The following is a 21382-nucleotide window of genomic DNA, read 5'->3' on the forward strand; positions in this document are numbered from 1 at the left end:
GTTGAAATGTTGGGCCACGGGCGGTTTGGTTGGTTGGTGCGGGTGTCTCGGAGATGTTCCCTAGAGCGCTCTGCTAGGAGGCGCCCAGTCTCCCCAATGTAGAGGAGACCGCATCGGGAGCAACGGATACAATAAATGATATTAGTGGATGTGCAGGTAAAACTTTGATGGATGTGGAAGGCTCCTTTAGGCCCTTGGATAGAGGTGAGGGAGGAGGTGTGGAAAGGCACTAGGAAGCTCATGGTATCAAAGGTAATGTATTGACATGGATAAAGAACTGGTTGGCAGACAAGAAGCCAAGAATTGGAATAAGCGGGTCCTTTTCAGAGTGGCAGGCAGTGACGAATGAGGTGCTGCGGGGTTCAATGCTGGTACTTCAGCTGTTCACAATATACATTAACATTTTGGATGAAGGAATTGAATGCTATATCTCCAAATTTGCAGATGACATTAAGCTGGGTGGCAGCATGTTCTGTGAGGAGGATGATAAGAGACTGCAGGGTGACTTGGACAGACTGGCTGAGTGGGCATATACTTGGCAAATGCTATATAATGTGGATAAATGTGAGGTTATCCACTTTGGTCGCAAAAACAGTAAGGCAGATTGTTATCTGAATAGTGGTAGTTTAGGAAAAGCTAAGGAGCAACGAGACCTCTGTGTCATGGTGGAACATTTGCTGAAGGTGTATGCAAGTCCAGCAGGCAGTGAGGAAAGCTAATAGCATGCTGTCTTTCATAGAGAGAGAGGATTTGAGTATCGGTGTAGGAATGTCTTGCTGGAAATATACAGAGCTTTGGTGAGGCCACACCTTGAGTATTGTGTGTAGGTTTGGTCTCCTAGTCTGAGAAAGGATATCCTTGCTCTTGAGGGGCGTCTAGCAAAAGTTCGTCAGACTGATTCCTGGAATAGCAAGATTGACCAATGAGGAAAGACTTGGATCGACCGGGCTTATATTTGATGGAATTTAGAAGAATGATGAGTGATCTCATAGAAACATATAAAATCTTGATGAGACTGGACAGGCTGGATGCGAGAAGAATGTTCCCTATGTTGGGGAAGTCCAAAAGAAGGGATCACAGTCTAAGAATAAGGGGTAAGTGAGTCAGGACTGAGATGAGGAAGAATTTCTTCACTCAGAGAGTTGTGAACCTGTGGAATTCTCTTCCCACAGGAAGCTATTAGGGCCAGTTCCTTAGATATATTCAAAAGGGAGCTGGACATGGCCCTTGAGGCTAAAGAGATCAAAGGGTATGGGGAGAAAGCAGAAATGGGAAAAGTTTAGAAAAAGTGAGAGATCTTGGGGTGTTTGTCTACAGATGCCGAGGACATGTTAATAGGTTAGTAAGCAAACAGGACACAGCATAGATGATAAGATCAGGGAGGTCATGTTGGAGCTGTACAGAAGTTTGGTCAGGCCACAGCTGCAATATTGTGTGCAGTTTTGGTCACCACACTATAGGGATGATGTGATTGGGATGAGCTGCAAAGGAGATTCACCAATATGTTGCCTGGAATGCAGCATTTAGCTATGAAGAGAGGCTGGATAAGTTTGGTTTTTTTATTTGCAGCAGAGAAGGTTGAGGTAGAACATGAAAAGGTGTATTAGATTATGAACGGCATGGACAGAATGAATAGGTAGCAGCTGTTCCTGTTAGTCAAAGGGTCAGTAACAAGGGGGCATCATTTTAAAGTGAAAGGCAGGAGGTTTAGAGAGATGTGAGGAAAACCTTTTCACCCTGATAGCGGTTGGCATCTGGAATGCATTGACTGGCAGGGTAGTTGATGCAAGAAACCTTTGAAAAGTACTCATATGAGCACTTGGTGTGTCATAACATTCAAAGCTGTAGGCCTGGTGCAGGAAAGTGGGAGTAATGTACATAGTATATTTTTGGTGGTACTGATTGAGGTTGAAGGGCCTCTTTTATTGTCATTCAATGACTCCAAAAGCATTGTCCTCATCTGTATAGCTCTCAAAAAATTTAAATAAGTTGATGAGACATGACCTTTTCTTAACATAACCATGCTGACTGTTTATTTAGAACACTACCTACATCTTCTGGCTCCACACAAATTATAGCTCTGGTCCTGAGTGGGCCGACTCTTTCCCTAATTATCTTTGTATCATTAAAATTCTTTATTTCTTTCCTTTATTTTACCTGCCATCATCCTTTCATGAAAACTAAAAGAACCACAGATGCTGTAAATCAGAAACAATAACAAACTGCCGGAAAAGCTCAGCAGGTCTGGCAGCATCTGTGGAGAGAACTCAGAGTTAATGTTTCAGGTTGAGTGACCTGTTAAGCTGTTTCACAATTTTTGTTTTATTTGTTATTATTTTGTCTCTTACCTCTTTTTAAGTTTCCTCATGCACATTCTATACTCCTCAAGGACTTCTGCTATTTTGAGCCCTCGGTAACTGCCATAAACTGCCCCTTTCTCTTAAATCCAATGGTATATATCCCTCAATATTAGAACACGTTGGGTCTGAACTCTTCATGTTTACTTCTTCTAAGGAGAGGTTGAGTAGATTGAGCTGTACTTGTTGAAATATAGAAGAATGAGCCGTGACCTTATTGAAACATACATGATGCTTAGAAGAGTTAGAGGCACAAGGTTTACACCATTTGGCCCAACTTGTCCATGTCACCCAGTTTTGACAATTAGTCTAGTCCCATTTGGTCTGTATCCCTCCATAGCTGTCCTATCCATGTTTTGTCCAACTGTTTCTTAAATGACAAAATTGTACTCACTTCCATTCATTACCTCTGGCAGCCCATTCTGGACACTCACCACCTTCTGTGTGAAAAAATTGTCTCCCCCTCACCTTAACCTATGCCCTCTAATTTTAGACTCCCTTACCCTAAGAAAATGCTGTTGTCTGTCTAACTTATCTATACCTTTCATAATTTTATAGACCTCTTTAAGGTCACCCCTCAGTCTCCTCAGAGAAAAAAAGTCTCTGCCTATGCAGCCTCTCCTAATAACTTTAACCTTCCAGTCCACGTAGCATCCTAGTAAATCTTTTTTGCACTCTTTCTAGTTTAGTACTACCTTTTCTATAGTAGAATTGTATGAGGTACTCCAAATGTGGCCTGTACAGCTCCAACAAGACATACCAACTCCTATACTCAGTGCTCTGACCAATGAAAGCAAGCATTCCGAAAGCCCTTGTGAACCACCTGGTTTACCTGTGACTCCACTTTCAAGGAGCTATAAACCTGTACCCCTCGATCTTTTTGATCTATAACACTCTCCAGAGCCTACCATTGACTATGTAAGTCCTGCTTGACAAACCAAAATGCAACGTCTCGCATTTATCTAATTAAACTCCATCTGCTATTCCTCAGCCCACTGGCTCAGCTGATCAAGATCTTGCTGCATTCCCAGATAGCCTTCTTCACTGTCCATTATACCACCACTCTTGGTGATTTCTGCAAACTTACTAACCATACCTCCTAATTTTTCATTACAATCATTTATTTAAATGACGAATAACAGTGGTCCCATGATTGATCCCAGTGGCACACTGCTAATCACAGGCCTCCAGTTCGAAAACAACCCTTTGTCTTCTACCTTCAAGCCAGTTTTGTATCCAGTTGGCTAGCTCTCCCTGGATTCTGCTGGTTTAAAGGTGGTCCAGAGTCCGTGTGGGATGAGTTGGTTACGGAGGCAGGCACTGAGGAAGCAAGTGTGGCTGTGGTAACGAGTCTGTTTCAGAACATGGTTGAAGAGCTTCAGGGCAGAGGAGATGACCTGGAGGTTGCAGTGAGTGAGAGACTCACTGAGATTCTTGTAGAGAGAGGAGGAAAACGTCTTCAAGGCAGGCATCCTTACAAGAGGATTCGCAGTAGGGTTAAAATCAACCAGGTAAAAACAAGGACTGCAGATGCTGGAAACCAGAGTCTAGATTAGAATGGTGCAGGAAAAGCACAGCAGGTCAGGCAGCATCCGAAGAGCAGGAAAATTGATGTTTCGGGCAAAAGCCCTTCGTCAGGAATAGACTCACGCACATAGCCAGGCTGACTATCCCAAATGCGTCCTTGCCTCTCCAAATGCCGGTAGCTTCTTCCCAGAATTATCTATAACAATTTACCCACGTTAAGCTCACCTGTCTGTAGTTCTCAGGCATTTCCATGCAGCCTTCAGATCTTTGGACTATCGGAGGAAACCCACCCATACATGGGGAGAATGTGGCCTGAGTGTGGAATCAAACCTGGGTCCTGACACTGTGATGCTGCAGTGCTAATCAATGAGCCACTGTAGCACCCTTACTTACTCTGACTTGTTTCCCAAGAGGTGGTCGAGTTCTGCCCCTTCTCTAGTATTAATTGAGAAAGTGGTGTCGGGGATTATCAAATCATTCATGATCTCATTGAATGGCGGAGCAGGGACGATGAGCTGATTGATATACTTCTGTACTTCTCAACTTCATATCTTATATGTAATTCTCCAATCTTATTTATTAAACATTCAAGCTTATATATCCATGCACATTAACACAAATTTTGGACTTAATTTCTTGCCCCTTTACTCTGACTTCACTGGTTAACTTGCTATTATTCTCTATGTTAGATTCAGCTGTATCCCTAAGTATTTTGCAGACGAGGTATTCTTCTGCACAATTTTTTATTGTTTCCTATGTTTACATAGAACATAGAAGAATACAGCGCAGTACAGGCCCTTTGGCCCTCGATGTTGCGCCGATCCAAGCCCACCTAACCTACACTAGCCCACTATCCTATCAAGTTAAGTTAAACCGTCCCAATGGTACTCACAAAACACCCCACAGGAACCTCCATCCTTGAGGTAATTTTCACATAATCTGGCAACACTTCAAGTCACAGATGAGACTCCATGGATAGAGGTCTGCACTGAGAGCCCACATCAGCATAGGGAGAGCAATGCGTACACATGGCATTGATGATACCTTTGTCCAACCTTGTTCAACATCCTTAATGTTTGACTACCTCTTTGTGCAAAGGTATAAGTTGTTAAAATGTTGTACAGCAGTGATTATGCCAGGGAAGAGCAACATATAGAGGAGGTCATTGCAGTTTGATGGCCAGGGATGGCAGCCTGTACATTGCAAGGACCTGTGACAATTGTTCTTTTCTTTTAAAAACTCTATGAATGGAATTTGTTGCAGCTACCACCCTCACAGATTGAGTCACTCCAGGTATGCTAACAGTCATTTTCTTGCCCATTGTGCATTTTTGAATTGCATCACAATGGAAGATGACAGTGAATCCCTGTCAATAGCTTCCAGCCTCAATCTGATGTAGCAAGCTGCCAAATAGGAAGGTGTGCATAGCTAGACTGAAGATTGGTTAGCTATGTTCCTCTAACTTTTCCTGCCGCTGTGTGAACTTTCAAGGCCCATGTGCAACAATGTCTTCCAAGTAGCTGTGTCACCACACAGCTTCTTGGAAGACATTGTTGCACATGGGCCTTGAAGGTTCACACAGCGGCAGGAAAAGTTAGAGGAACATAGCTAACCAATCTTCAGTCACCACACAGCTTGGAGGGAGCATTGCTGCTTCCCAGGAAGGCTAGCTACTATTTTTGTGACTTTGCTAATCGGCAAAACAGTGGAGAGATATTTTCAGCATGCAAGTGGGCACTAAATGAGTGAGTGCTAAGGTTGTAAGTAAGCTTGAGGTAGTCTAGTCTGCTTTTTGTCTTCCTCCACAGATTCTCAACTGACAAGTAGTGACAAGGGATGTCTCCTCCTAATGACAAAGTTGTACAGTATTCAGTATAGTACCACAAATCTTGAACACACTCTGGGAGAACTCAGGATTCTTCCTATCAATCCACACAGTGGAACCATTGCTTGAGGATCCAGCAAGTGTACTGTCTAATTTTCTTTGTGATGGCATGACTCTCATTGCAGCCTAGCTTTGTTTATTGTGTGGGTCCCACTCCAGAGTCATGAGCCATGTTATGGATACCTCTTGATGCCCAGTAGTAACCAGGTTTGACCTATGTCAGTGGATTGAGTGCCAGTGGCTCAGCAGACTGCTGGAGGATGTAAGAATTATGACTATCCCAAGGTAATGAAGCATTCACTGGATTAGGAACTCGCTCTGGTCACACCATGTAAGAGTCACTTTAGGTTCATGCAAATGAGATGAGGAAATGCAAGCCAACATATGCAGTCATTGGCACTTGCACCATGGAAAAACCTGAAAGCTGAGCAAATAGTTGTGCTTCTTCAACTTCTTTAACAAGGTTAATGAGGGAATGATGTGAAGCTGCCACTGTGTATAGAGAACCTCAATGATCTCCCTTATGCGACAACAAATTGCAGACTTCAAGATGTTATTAATATCTCTACATGCCTGAAAGAAGACACGCTGTGAAGTACTTGCAGTACTTCACCTTGAGAGCCTGTTATAATGCTTGCTTGGATGCTGTAGCAGTGGCTAACTTCACTCATGATTTCCTTTGTGAAACAAAACAATAAAAGCATTAGTGTTCATTGAAGCTTAAGTGAGAGATTTGCTTCTTAAAAACCCACTATGATATAGCCTACTGCCTCTCTCTGGCTCCACTCTGTCTCATCTAAGTAGTTTCTCTGCTCTTTGTGGCCTGTCTTCATTCTGCAAGTCATTTTAATTTCCAGATGAAATCCAACCAGGCCACTTATGATAGATGGCAACTTGAATCAAGACAAGCCTTTGAATACCAGCCAGACTTGTAGCAAACTTTCAGCCAAGTATGGTGAAGTCATAGAATCCTACAGCATGGAGACAGGCCCTTCAGCCCAAACTGTTCCATGCTGACCAAAATGTCCAACCACGCTAACACCATTTCCCTGTACTTAGCCCATATCCTTCTAAATCTTTCCTATCCATGTATTTGCCTTTTAAATGTGAATGTTGCCTCAACCACTTCCGCTGGCAGTTCATTCCACATCGTATCACTATCTGTGCCCCTCAGGTTCCCTTTTATTCTCTCCTCTGTAACCTTAAACTGATGTCCTCTACTCCTTGATTCCCCAACCCTGGAAAAAAAGACTGAGTGCATTCACTCCCATGCGTTTCATGATCTTATTTACTTCTATAAGATCCCCCCCTCAGTCTCCTATACTTGAAAGAAAAATGTCCAAGCTTGTCCAACTTCTCCCTATAACTCAGACCGTTGAATTCTGGCAACATATTTGTAAATTTCTTCTGCACTCTTTCCAGTTTAACAACATCCTTCCTATACCAAGGTGATCAAAACTGAACACAATACTCCAAGTGTAGCCTCACCAACATCCTGTACAATTCTATACTCAATGCCCTAACTGATGAAGGCCAGTGTGCCAAAAGCCTTCTTCACTGCCCTCTCTACCTGTGACTCCACTTTCAGAGAACCATGCTCCTAAACTCCAAGGTCCCTCCATTTCACTACACTCCTTAAGGCCCTACCATTCACCATGAAACTCCTACCTTGATTTGACTTTCCAAATTGCAAGACCTCACACTTATCTTTCTTAAACACTATTTGCCATTTCTCAGCCCACTTCCTCAACTGATCAAGGTCCTGCTGCAATTTCGGATAACCTTCCTCACTGTCCACGTTATCGCCTATTTTAGTGTCATCTGCAAACTTACTAATCATGCCTTATACATTCTCATCCAAATCATTGATGTACATAGGAAACAACAATGGGCCCAGCACCAACCCGAGGTACAACATTAATCACAGGCCTCCAATCCAACAACCATCTTTCCACTATTACACTCTGCTTCCGACAATTAAGCCAATTGTGTATCCAATTTGCCAGCTTCACTGGATTCCATGTGATCTAACCTTCCAGAGCAGACTACCATGTGGAACCTTATCATGGCCTTACTGAAATTCATATAGACTATGTCATACCGTCCTATCCTCATCAACCTTCCTGGTCACTTCATCAAAGAACTCTAACAAATTTGTGAGGCACCATCTCCCATTCACAAAGCCATGCTGACTACTTCTAATCAACGCTATCTTTCAAAATGCATGTGCATCTTATCACTCTGAATCTTCTCAGGTAATTTACTACCACAGATGTTAAGCTTACTGGTCTATAGTTCCCAGTTTTTCTTTGCAGCCCTTCTTGAATAAGGGCACAACATGATACAAATATATCAGCCAGGGCCACTGCAATTTCTTCTCTAGCCTCTTACAGTGTTCTTGGATATATCTGGTCAGCACCAGGATATTTATCCACCTTCATACATTTTAATACATCCAACACCTCCTCTCTTGTGGACCCTAAGATATCACCACTAACTTCCCCAAGTTCTCAAGTCTTAGTGTCTTTTTTCACGGTAAACACAGAGGAGAAATATTCATTGAAGACCTCGCCCATGTCCTGCGGTTCCACACATACATGTCCACTTTGGTCCTTGAGGGGTCCTATTCTCTCACTCTAGTTATTCTTTTTCTTTTAATATACTTAAAATACCTCTTTGGATTCACCCTTGTCTTCTCAGCCAAGGCTACATTGTGCCCCCCTTTCACCCTCTTGATTTCCTTCTTCAGTAAACTCCTGTATTCCCTGTATACCTGCAGGGATTCCCTTGATCCCAGCTGTCTGTACCTGAGGCATGCCTCCTTTTTTCTGGTCAAAGCATCAATATCTGTTGTCATCCGGGGTTACCTATTCCTGCCAACCTTGCCCTTCACCCCACAGCGACGTATAGACCTTGAATTCTAGCCATCTCACTTTTAAAAGCCTTTCACTTGCTGGAGGTCCCTTTACCTGCAAACAAACTACTCCAATCAATGCCTGCAACTCCTGTCTAATTCCATCAAAATGTGCCTTACTACAATTTAGAACCTGAACCTGTGGGCCAGTTTTGTCCCTTTTCATAACTGTTTTAAAATTAATAAAACTGTGGTCACTGGTCATAAACTCCCCCACCGTCACCTCAGTCACCTGTCCTGCCCTATTTCCCAAGAGTAGGTTGAGTTTTGCCCCTTCTCAAGTAGGACCCTCTTGAGGAAACTTTCCTGAACATACTTAACAAATCCCACCCCATCTAAGTCTTTAACGCTTTGGTAGTTTCAGTTCATGTTAGGAAAACTAAAATCCCTTACTCCTGCAAGTCTCCCCAGTCATCCCGCATATTTGTTCCTCTAATTACTATTGACTATTTGGGGTCGTATAGTACAACCCCAATAACATCACCGTCCCCTTCTTATTTCTTAGCTCCATCCACAAAGCCTCACTGGATGCTCCTTCAGTTATTTAATCTCTGATTACTGCTGTGATACTTGCCTTAATCAAAAATGCAACTCCCCCTCTCCTCTTTCCATCATCTTTGTCCGCCTAAAGCACCTGTACCCTGACCCTCCCTTAGCCATATTTCTGTCATGGCTATAACATCCTAGTCCCACGCACTTACCCATTCCCCGAGTTCATCGGCCTTATCTGTCAGCCCTCTTGCATTGAAATGAATGCAATTTAATCCAACAGGCATTCCTCATTCCCTGTCATGTTCCAACCTGATCTGTTTCTTCAACTTACTGTTTCAGATTACTCGATCTCCTTCCAGCCTCGCGCTTGCCTCCCTGCTCTTGAGGATCCCAAACCCTTCCAATCTTTTTTATAGATATTTTTATTGAAAGAAAAAGATTTTTTATAAAATTACAACAACAAACGAACAAAAGCACTATATATATAAAATGAAAAAAAAACAACAAAGCAAACAAAAAACAATTATACTCATATGCAAGATGAAAAAATCAGTAAAGGCAATAAATAAATAAATAAATAAAACAGCTCAGCACAACAAAACATTAGCTCCCAACCTCCGAGAGCATGGAGTATTACACATAAATCTATTCGAAATTCTTCCTTTGAGGACATCAAGTTCACAAAATCAGATTGTCTTGGCTCCACAAAAGCCCTAGTTAAGATAAATCTACGTCCAGACAGTCCATAAAGGGCCACCATACCTGATATAAAAAATTCAGTTTTTCAGTATTCCATATTTGTAAGAAGGTCCAAAGGAATATGTTCCATGATTAGCCTACGCCAACTCGACAGATCCCGGGGGGTTTTCAGAGACCCAACACATCAAAATATTTTTCCTCACTCAAAAAGTGAGAATATTAAAAAGTTCTTTTTTTCCCATGAGCATCTAAAGAAGATACATTTGATAGGCCCAGGAGAAGAGAGATAGACTCCATCTTAACTTCAATCCCTAAGATCCTCTCTATTTCTCCTGCCACAGCACTCCAATAGGTACAGAGCCTGCAGCAAGACCACAGAGTGAGAGCACCAATACTTATTTTACACTTGGGACATAATGAAGATACTCCCATCTTAAATTTTGCGAGATGGTCTGGGGCCAAATGGTCCCTATCCAGAATCTTTAACTGCATGGCATGGGTCCTATTACAGATCAAAATCTTTCTCGCACTTTCACAAATGTTCTCCCATGTCTCCATAGAGATCTCAACCCCTAGCTCTCTCTCCCAGACCCCACAAAGCCACTCAACGTCTTCTGAGAAATCATCCCCTAACATATAATAAAGAGTACTAACAGAGGGAGTACTTTTGGCATGAAGCACCTTTTTCTGTGACAGATCTGTAGGAGTCGGTGAAAAGCATGGTCTCTTTTTGAATAAAATCCCTGACCTGAAAGAAAACAAAAAAATGTCTCTGTTCGCTAAACCATACTTATGGGTTAATTGGTCAAAGGATATTGTTATTTCACCATCAAATAAATCACCCAAACAGGAGATTCCCGTAGCCACCCAAAGTTTAAAACCGGGGTCCATTTTCCCCAGCTGAAAACCCAGTTTTCCTACTATGTGTGTAAGAAAAGATGTTTTGGATATGTTCTGCTCACTCTGCCGCATTTCCCTCCACTCTTTGATAGCATTAATAAATATCGGATTACGACAATATTCTATAACTGTCTTCAGTTTACCGAAGAACAACAGGCTAATGAGGGGACATTTTGTCTGGGAGACCTCAATATCTAGCCATATTGATGCTGGATCCTCACAAGCCCAGTCAGTAACAAAAGATAAAAAGGACCTTAGTTGATACCTTTTAATAGTGAGGAGGTCCATTTGCTCTCTTCCCCCCCCCCACCCCAGTCCATGGCGCAACTGCAATTTAGTCAACTTAATAGGAGGCCGCCTAGATAAAGGAACTAAACCAACCATTAAGTCTCTGGACTGTTTGCCTAGGAAATATTAAGGGGAGCATTCATATAGGGTATAGCAAATGGGGAAGGACATTTATTTTAGTAAGAGCTACTCGGCCTAGCCAGGATACTGGAAGTGCTTCCCATTGCTGATGATCTTGCTTAATCCTGTCAAGCAAATGGGCAAAATTTGCCACAAACAACTGATCAAAGACAGGAGTAAGAAAGATGCATAAATAAAGAAATCCCTCCCCCACCCCTTCCGTGACCATTTAAATGGGAATTGTGATTCACCCTCCACATCAGATATTCTCCTAAGACCACCACCCCACAGGCATGGCCTCTGATTTTGTGAAATTAATCATAGAACCCAAAAAGGAGCCAAATGAATTGATACATTGCACCAAATGGGGTACCAAGACTACTGGATTTGACAAAAAGACAAGAACATCATCCGCATATAACGTGATCTTATGTGATTTTGATCCTACTTCTGGGGCGGCTATATTAGGATTCCTGCAGATAAAGCCTCTGCCAGTGGCTCAATGTAAAAAGTAGTGGTGAGAGGGGACTGCCTTGCCAACTGCCCCTACAGATATTAAAATGACTAGATCTCACATTATTGGTGAGAATCGCTGCCAGAGGATCACTGTAAAGGACCCTCACCCACCTAATAAAAACCTGCCCTAAACCAAATTGTTCAAGGGTATAACAAAGATATGGTCACTCAACCCAATCAAATGCCTTTTTGTGCATCCAAGAAGATCACTAATCCCTGAAATGACTGCTGCTGACATTCTTGAATCATATTCAGTAACCTCCTGACATTATTGGAAGATCTATGGTCTTTTATAAAACCAGTCTGGTCGTCTTTAACAATAGAAGGCAGCACAGTTTCCAATCTTAATGCAAGAACCTTGGACAAGATTTTAAAATAAGAATTTAAAAGTGAGATGGGCCTATAGGAGACACTTTCCTCTTGGGTCTTCTCTTTCTTAAGGATAAGAGAAATATTAGTCTCTCTCAAGGATGGACGGTGGAAATCGTGGCTGTACGAGTAATAATTCATGTCTAATATCAGCCCCAACAATACATTTATAAATTCTTTGTAGAACTTGCTAGGAAGACCATCAGAGCCAGGCGCCTTCCCACTCTGCATCTGCTTCGCAGCCTCCTGAACCTCTGGCACTGCTAAAGGGGCATTACCTGCCTGTTTGGAGGTAACAGCTGGAAGATCCAGGTTCTTAAAGAAGGATTCCATCCTCACAACGTTCAGACTGGTATAGTTCAAAATAAAATTTGCAAAATGCAGCATTGATCTTTTTAGAATCGCAAGTAACCATTCCAGTCCAGTCCCTAATTGAGGTAATGGATTGGGGAGGGCATTCTTTCTCCTGGCAAGATATGCTAGATACCTACCTGGCTTGTCACCATGCTCAAACAGTCTTTGTTTCACAAAAGAAAATTCCTTCCTTGCTGTCTGCGTGAGCATGGAGTTCAAGGTGGACTGAACAGCTGCAACCCGCTGCAGCTTAGCCACCAATGGCCTATCAAAATATACCTTCTCAGCTGTCTTTAGAAGCGCCTCAAGCAGGCATTGCTGTTCCCCTTGTGTCATTTATGAATCGCAGAATAAGAAATAATTATGCCCCTGACATAAGCCTTAGCAGTCTCCCAAAGAATAGACAGGCTGCTGGCCGTATCTGAATTGGTGGCTAAAAATACCTTAAATTCATTAAAGAAGTATTCAATTAACTTACTGTCCTTAAGAATAAAGGGATCCATTCAACAGTGCTGACAGCCTGTAACATTGCCCTTAACTTCAATCTCTAAATATACTGCACCATGGTCAGAAATAGTAATATTCCAATTGTACAAGATGTTACCCAATCCAAGGATAATGCAGGCGTTAGGAAAAGATCAATCCTAATATGACACTTGTGTGGATTTAAAAAAAAAACAAAGTCCCTACCCGTTGGGTGGAGATGCCTCCAGACATCCACCAATCCCAATTCCGCACCTAAATTCACTAGTTACTTAGATTATAAAGAAAGATTGTGAAGAGAGGCCTCTAGGCATTCTAAGCACTGCAGGATCCATAAGGCAATTAAAGTCTCACTCTATAATAATCTACTGCAGCACAAGAGCCATCAATTTGGAGAATACAACTATCAAACAGTTAAGGGGACAATAAAAATTCAAAATACCATACTGTTCTTTATGTATTGAGGCTTTAAAAATGACAAATCCCCCCATACTCATCTTTAATTTGATCTACAATTTAAATGGAAGATTTTTCCTAATAAGTATGGCCACTCCCCTACTCAGAGTAGGAATACACACAATCAATTCCTGAAGAAGGGCTTATGCCCGAAACGTCGATTCTCCTGTTCCCTGGATGCTGCCTGACCTGCTGCGCTTTTCCAGCAACACATTTCCAGCTCTGATCTCCAGCATCTGCAGACCTCACTTTCTCCTCAAAGATACACCCAATCAAGCCCACTCTGCTGCAGTTTCAGATGTTCCTTGTCATCCAGGTGAGTCTCCTGTGAAAGGGCAATGTCCACCCTCTCCTCTCTAAGACTAAAACGCGCCTTTTTCCTCTTAACTGGTGAATGGCTCCCTCTAATGTTGCAGGTACACCATTTGAGGACCCAATTAGCCATACTCTCTATAATAATATTTGAACTCCAAAAGGGTAAAAATTTGACTTATCAATTGCTGAGCATAAACAAAAAAAAGACTCATGAAGCTTAAAAAATACATAAACTAAAACTACTACAACTGACATACTAGTAACTATGTATACAATAAAACCCAACAAACTAAACCAAATATAAGGCACTTTGTGAAGGGCACTTACATATCCCATAACTTCATAACTCCTTCCATCTTGAGCCGCATTCCAGAGCCAAGCCAAAAAAGTTAAGAAAAAATATAATATTAACAAGGGATTTAAAAGTAGGCAGTCTACCCAAGCCTAAATATACCTTAACAACCATTGATATCAGAAAAAATTCAGCAACCCTTCCTTTAAGAAAAGGAGAGAAAAGAAAAAAGGAGACACTATTGTCCACATCCTTTAAGTCATCCCGTCTATTTTAAAGCGTCCAAAACATTTTTCACTTTTTCTGAAGAGTCAAATGATTGCACAGACCCATCATTAGTGAAACGAGGCACTGCTGGATGCCTCAAGGAATACTGGATACCAAGGTCTGTCAGTCTTCTCTTGGCTTCATCGAAGGACTTTCTTTTACGAATCACAGCCGCAGAAAGGTCCTGGAAGAACATTATCCTGGAACCTTCGTGAGTTAGGGCTTGGGGATCCCTGTAACTTTGTCCCTGTAACTGTGGAGTCGCAGTAGGACCACGCGAGGGCGCTGGTCCAAACTGGGTCTACACACCATTACCCAAAGGGTTCTCTCAACTTTCACCCTGCCTGACGCAACCTGCAAGCCAAGAAATCATGGCAGCCAGCTCTCAAAGAAACTCACTAGCTGGTCGTCTTCTACTCACTCTGGCAGTCCATGACAAGGAGATTCTTTCACCTACCTCTGTTCTTGAGGTCATCAACTTGTTCAAGTAAGATAAGGACCTCCTTCTCAAGAGCTCAGATCTGTTCCTTTGAAGAGTTGATCTCACAGTCTCCAAAGCTGCAGTCCTTTATTCAGCATCCAAGACCTTCCAGTTGCTCCCTATGCTTGTGGAGCATAGCCGCGATAGGGTCTAGCCTACCGCGGAACTACTCTTCAGTCAACAACTCGATCATTTCTTGTAGTTTTGCCAACTCTGCAGCCAGGACCTGATGGGTGCGTGACTCCGACAGACGAGTGGAGGGGGCTGCAACTGCAGCCGTGGGCATTTCCGGTGTCTCTGGTGAGCGACTCATGTGTTGGGACTTACTCGAACCTTTACCTTTTGACATAGTTCTTTAATAGAACCGACTTCGTAAAAATCTGTGTAGAGTTGATAAAGTGCCACGCTTTATCAACTCTGACTCACCAGCATCTGAAGTCCTCCCTATTCCTTATCTCTCTCTCTCTCACTCTCACACACAGTAAATGTGACTGCAGCCAAACATCTCCTTCAGTGTCCTATTGTTCCCTGTGCTCACTGACCAAACTGACACCTATGCATGCAAAGTTTTGGTTTTAATGTTCTAATCCACATTTTCAAGTCTGTATGTGGTTCAGTTTTTTTGTGTTCTAATCAATCCAGTACAATTTGTTCCTGACATATCAGTGTCTAACAATCACTTACCACAGGATATAGCTGTAACATAAGTCGCTATTTCTCATTTTGTTAATTATCTTTATTACATTGATTTTCAGAAAGTATCCGAAGAAAAGCAAATGCTGACTGCGGTTCTCCCAGGAAATGTGCAGTGATGTGATGTCTGAAGAACTGAATCCTGAAGATTTGGAATTACTGAAGAATTTTGTTTGCATTAACAGGGGTCAAAGGGTTGATGCTGAACTTTGGGCAAGGACTGGCATTATCAAGAAGTTACTGTGTGGATTTTCAGATAAACTACTTGATCTCAACACATCAGTACAAAATCTATCAAAGGACTAGGCCACATTATAATGATAATCACTCCATCACAACCTGACAGCAATTATATAGATCATTATTATTTCTATTAAACTTCATGAAAGGAAATGGTGCTGTAAAAGTCAAAGTAAAAAAAAGGTAGCCCATATTTTAATTTGAATTGATCAGTTCTTTTGGGACAGTTGATAATTAAATCTTTGATAACCTAAAAGACAGAAAACACAAGGTTTGGTTGTTTGTGTACAGAAAGATAATACAAGGAGCTCATTGGCCTTTACTGAATGCAGTACTTTTGGTGATGTCAGTTCCTGTGGTGATGTGATTTGCTCTGGTGATATCATTTCCTGTTCTTTTTCTAGAGGGTTGGAAATGGGGTCTAGGTTGATGTGTTTGTAATGGAATTCTGGTTGGAATTCTAGGAATTCTCGCACATGTCTCTGGTTTGTTCTAGGATGGATGTGTTGCCCCAGTCGAAGTGGTGTCCTTCCTCATATGTATGCAAGGATACTAATGAGAGTGTCTCATGTGGCTAGCTGATGTTCATGTATCACAGTAGAGCAAACAGCCAATGAGGAACTTCAAACCAGCATCTACAGGAAAACAACACATACGGACCAAATACTGAACTACAGAAGCAACCATCCCAACACCCACAAATGAAGCTGCATTAGAACATTATTTCAACGAGCTACCACAGTACAGAGGAACTATGAACAGCAGAGAAAAATCACCTAGACAGTGTATTCAGAAAGAACTGGCACCCAATGAACACAGTCTGCCGATTTCTCAGTAACAAACCCAAACAAGCAGATAAAACATGTGCAGAAACCCTAGCCACTCTCCCCTACATCAAAGAGATCTCAGGAATGACTGCCAGACTACTCAGACCTCTTGCCATCATGGTAGCCCACAAACCCACCAACACACATAAAACAACAGCTAATGAACTTGCAAGGTATTTTGTAAATGACATTATAGAGTCATAGAGATGGAAACAGACCCTTTTGGTCTAACCTGTCCTTGCCGACCAGATATCCCAACCCAATCTAGTCCCACCTGCCAGCACCCGGCCCATATCCCTCCAAACCCTTCCTATTCATATAACCATCTAGATGCCTTTTAAATGTTGCAATTGTACCAGTCTCCACCACTTCCTCTGGCATGTACCACCCTGTGTGTGAAAGATTTGCCCCATAGGTCTCTTATATCTTGCCCCTTTCACCCTAAACCTATATCCTCTAGTTCTGGACTCCCCGATCCCAGGGAAAAAACTTTGTCTATTTATCCTATCCATGCCCCTCATAATTTTGTAAACCTGTATAAGGTCACCCTTCAGCCTCCAACGCTTCAGGGAAAACAGCCCCAGTCTGTACAGCCTCTCCCTGTAGCTCAAATCCTCCAGCCCTGGCAACATCCTTGTAAATCTTTTCTGAACCATTTCAAATTTCACAACAGCTTTCCAATAGAAAGGAGACCAGAATTGCATGCAATATTCCAACAGTGGCCTAACCAATGTCCTGTACAGCCGCAACATGACATCACAACTCCTGTACTCAATACTTTGACCAATAAAAGAAAGCATACTGGTAGATATCCTATCTACTGGTGACTCCACTTTCAAGGAGCTATGAACCTGTACTCCAAGGTCTCTTTGTTCAGTAACACTCCCTAGGACCTTACTATTAAGTGTATAAGTCCTGCTAAGATTTGCTTTCCCAAAATGCAGCACCTCGCATTTATCTGAATTAAACTCCACCTGCCACTTCTCAGCCCACTGGTCCATCTGATCAAGATCCTGTTGTAATCTGAGGTAACCTTCTTCGCTGTCCATAACACTTCCAATTTTGTGTCATCTGCAAACTTACTAACTGTACCTCTTATGCTCACATCCAAATCATTTATGTAAATGACAAAAAGTAGAGGATCCAGCACCAATCCTTGTGGAACTCCAATGGTCACAGGCCTCCAGTCTGAAAAACAACGCTACACCGCCACCCTCTATCTTCTACCTTTGAGCCAGTTCTGTATCCAAATGGCTAGTTCTCCCTGTATTCCGTGAGATCTAACCTTGCTAACCAGTATCCCATGGGGAACCTTGTCGAAAGCCTTAATGAAGTCCATATAGATCACATCTACCGCCCTGCCCTCATCAATCCTCTCTGATACTTCAAAAAACTCAATCAAGTTTGTAAGACATGATTTCCCACTCAAAAGCCATTAGTTTTGCTTGTTGTCTGCATGGGGTCTTTCAAGAACTGTAGTAAATGCTGCATTGGACAAACAGACAGAAAACTAGCCACTAGGATACATGAACATCAACTAGCTACAAAAAGGCATGACCCACTCTCACTAGTATCCTTATTTACAGATGAGGAAGGACATCACTTCAACTGGGACAACACATCCATCCTAGGACAAGCCAAACAGAGACGCACATGAAAATTCCTGGAAGCATAGCATTCCAACTGTATCAAACATGTCAACTTGGACTCCATTTAACACCCTCTGAGGAAAAAGAACAGGAAATGACATCACCACAGCAAATGATATCACCAACCCAAGGAAACCTGAGCACATAAATAGAAAATGGGTCACTATTGCTAGTGCTTCACCGGAAGTTCACTGATGATGGTGACAAAATGTCTGAAAACAAACTTCCCAGCTCAGCGAGCAAAATTGCATCCATTAATCAATTTTTCATATTACTGAATGAAATTGCTGCTCATCATTGCATTGTTTATAAAAGGTGCCATGGTTTACAGCAAAAACTATTTTTGTAACTTGACACAATAGTCTCAACATCGTCACACTAACAGCTTATTTTCCCTTTGTGCAAAGAAGCTAGGAGCCTTTGCCCTATCTGTGTATGTCAAAGATCTGTTTACCAATCTGCTTACCACATCTGCATCTGACCGGGGAGTTTTTCCGATCCCCGATCACTGGTATATGAATGACAAGTGTATTGCCTGCTTTGTTCAGTGTTCATTGAATGGACATTAGGTGAGAATTCTCTGAATGTACATATGAGCAATTTCAGACTGATAAACTATGCAAAAGATGAAATTCAATCACCTGATATTCCAATATATTTTCTGTAATGACACAAATAACGTGTTTTTTTTTCTGACAGTTGACCCTTTGTGAACTAAATTTAAAATTGAAGCATGCTCATAATATGGATTAGCAACAAATCCTACTGGGATGTACTCTATTATCCACTAAGATTTACATCTGCATTAGGATTGTTCAAGATCTTCCTCTTTAGCAGATGCTTCCATATTTGAACAATGCAAATTGTTGGATTTGACTTAGTTTCAAGGGGCCTAGCATGTCACAACCAGGGATGAGAAAGAGCTTGAATAGATGCAGCCTCAGCATTGAAAGAAACCCGTAGCAATGTTTTCCTATCTCTAAAATCTGAGTGCTTGATTTCATATCACAAAAGAGCAAAAGCTCTAGCAAACATGTTGAAGTGCAGTGATTACCGGCTTTAAAGGTCACTTGTTTTATCACTATGGTCACTGAGACTCAGTTCTGTATATTTATATCCATGTCTCCCAGGTTCAAAATACTTGCATTGCAAGAACTGACTGTTCAAGAAAGACGTACATTAGTCAGTTTCATACTTCTGAGTGACAAATCTGCATTTGTGCAGTAATCTTAATGTAGAAAGAGGAGTCAAAACTTCACAAAGGAAAAATAGTCGAGGTATTTGTTGCTGGAGGGGCACAGCCTGTCGGGCAGTGTCTGGGGAGCAGGAGGGTTGACTTTTCAGGCATAAGCCCTTCATCCTGATTAGGGGTTTGTGCCTGAAGCATTGATTCTCCTGCTCCTCACGTGCTGCCCTGATCTGCTGTGCTTTTCCAGCAGCATACTCTTCGACTCTGATCTCCAGCATTTGCAGTCCTCACTTTCTCCACAGGAAAAATAGGACAAGCACAACAAAAAGCTCATTTGAATAATTGAAACAGAACATGCTACATTTACTACCAAGAGTGGCTTGGAAACATCAATATTTACTGAGCTGGGTGAGCCCTAAAGTACAAAGCTGCTAGACTGGGTAAGTAGCAGGTGGTGAGGGTGTGAATAAGAGGGAATATGCTGTACTTAATTCTCACCCAGTCTGCTTGCTGCAACTGTCCATGATGGTATTGGTGAGAGTGACCACCGCACAGTCCTTGTGGAGACTAAGTCCAGTTTCTACATAAAACTGCCCTTTAATGTGTTTTGTGACACTTATCACTGTGCTAAGTGGGATAGACTATGAACAGGTATTGCAGCTCCGGACTGTATTTGCATGATGCACTGTGGACCAACAGCACAGCCAAATTGTACACCAAAGCAACTTGCAACCTCATGGTACAGCAAAATCCCAACTCTGCTATTGCCATCAAATTAGTAGATCAATCCTGGCTCAATGAGCAGTGTAGGAGGGCATGCCATGTGCAGCAAAATGCAAATGTAAACATGTAGAGGATTCTGGGTAATCAAAGATGGAAGATGGGAAAAATTTCTGGCTGTAAAAACTGCTCCTTTATCGAAGTATTTTAGGTGTTGAGGTGATTTCGTTGAATTGCAGGAGCAGCAATTACTGTTTTATATGCTGTTGCATTGTTTTGGAACTTTCAGAAAAAAATGTTAAAACAACAGCAGTTTTAAAAGGGAGAAGAACAGACACAGGAAGCACATGGTGAGGTCAGTGCAGGAGAGAGAGAAAGAAACTGACAGCAGTGAACCTGCACAGATACTGCCTTTGCTGATTGAATTCATGTATCGCTGGACATCGGAGCCCGTCTGGGAAAATTAACAAACAGTGAAATTCACAACTGATCTTGAAGGAACTGTTTGGGCGAAGTTCACATCACAGAAGCAGATAAGTATTGTTTTTAAGTGGGACCTACAGAAAGTCTGCAATAGTGAGTAGAGTGGGTTCTTTCTTGATTATATGTTTTTTGAGATATGTCTCTTGGTTAAACTTAAAATATAAGCCATAACTATTAATCTAACCTGGGGCAGTGTTTTGTAGAGGAATAATGGGTTTTTTTCTCTGGTCTGTAGATTGTGAAGGAGCAAAAATGGCCTTTAGTAGAGTGATATGCGCTTCTTGTCAGATGTGGAAGTTTAGAGAGAGTTAAGGGTTACTGCGGATTATATCTGCAATAAATGCTGTTGGTTGCAGATCTTATCAGATTGAATGGATCAGTTGGAGAGACAGAAGCAATGAGGAATTTACAACAGCAACAGTCTGTGATGGATGGCAGTTATAGGAAAGGGGGCAAATCTTTAGGAAAGGGGGCAGTCACATAGATGGGTTAACTATGGTAGGTGGAGTTTAATTCAGATAAATGTGAGGTGCTGCATTTTGGGAAAGCAAATCTTAGCAGTACTTATACACTTAATAGTAAGGTCCTAGGGAGTGTTGCTGAATAAATAGACCTTGGAGAGCAGGTTCATAGCTCCTTGAAAGTGGAGTCACAGGTAGATAGGATAGTGAAGAAGGTGTTTGGTATTCTTTCTTTTATTGGTCAGAGTATTGAGTACAGGAGTTGGGAGGTGATGTTGCGGCTGGACAGGACATTGGTTAGGCCACTGTTGGAATATTGCGTGCAGTTCTGGTCTCATTTCTATTGGAAAGATGTCGTGAAACTTGAATGGGTTCAGAAAAGATTTACAAGGATGTTGCCAGGGT

At 42.0% G+C, this 21382-nt stretch overlaps 1 protein-coding gene across 7 annotated transcripts in view; it reads left to right on the top strand.

Annotated features, from left to right (window-relative positions):
* The window catches only part of ankdd1a (ankyrin repeat and death domain containing 1A), a 294535-nt gene extending 278452 nt beyond the window's left edge, over positions 1-16083 (top strand). For 6 of the 7 annotated variants that reach the window (XM_043677683.1, XM_043677682.1, XM_043677678.1 and 3 more), the window contains one exon: positions 15471-16083. In XM_043677683.1, the coding sequence (XP_043533618.1) occupies positions 15471-15532 (62 nt within the window). In that variant the 3' untranslated portion in view covers positions 15533-16083. The remainder of the gene's footprint in view (positions 1-15470) is intronic. The other variant, XM_043677685.1, reaches the window with a different exon arrangement.
* The last annotated feature ends 5299 nt before the right edge of the window (positions 16084-21382 follow it).

The sequence above is a fragment of the Chiloscyllium plagiosum genome, chromosome 36, assembly GCF_004010195.1.
Source record: "Chiloscyllium plagiosum isolate BGI_BamShark_2017 chromosome 36, ASM401019v2, whole genome shotgun sequence".
Taxonomy (NCBI): Eukaryota; Metazoa; Chordata; class Chondrichthyes; order Orectolobiformes; family Hemiscylliidae; genus Chiloscyllium; species Chiloscyllium plagiosum.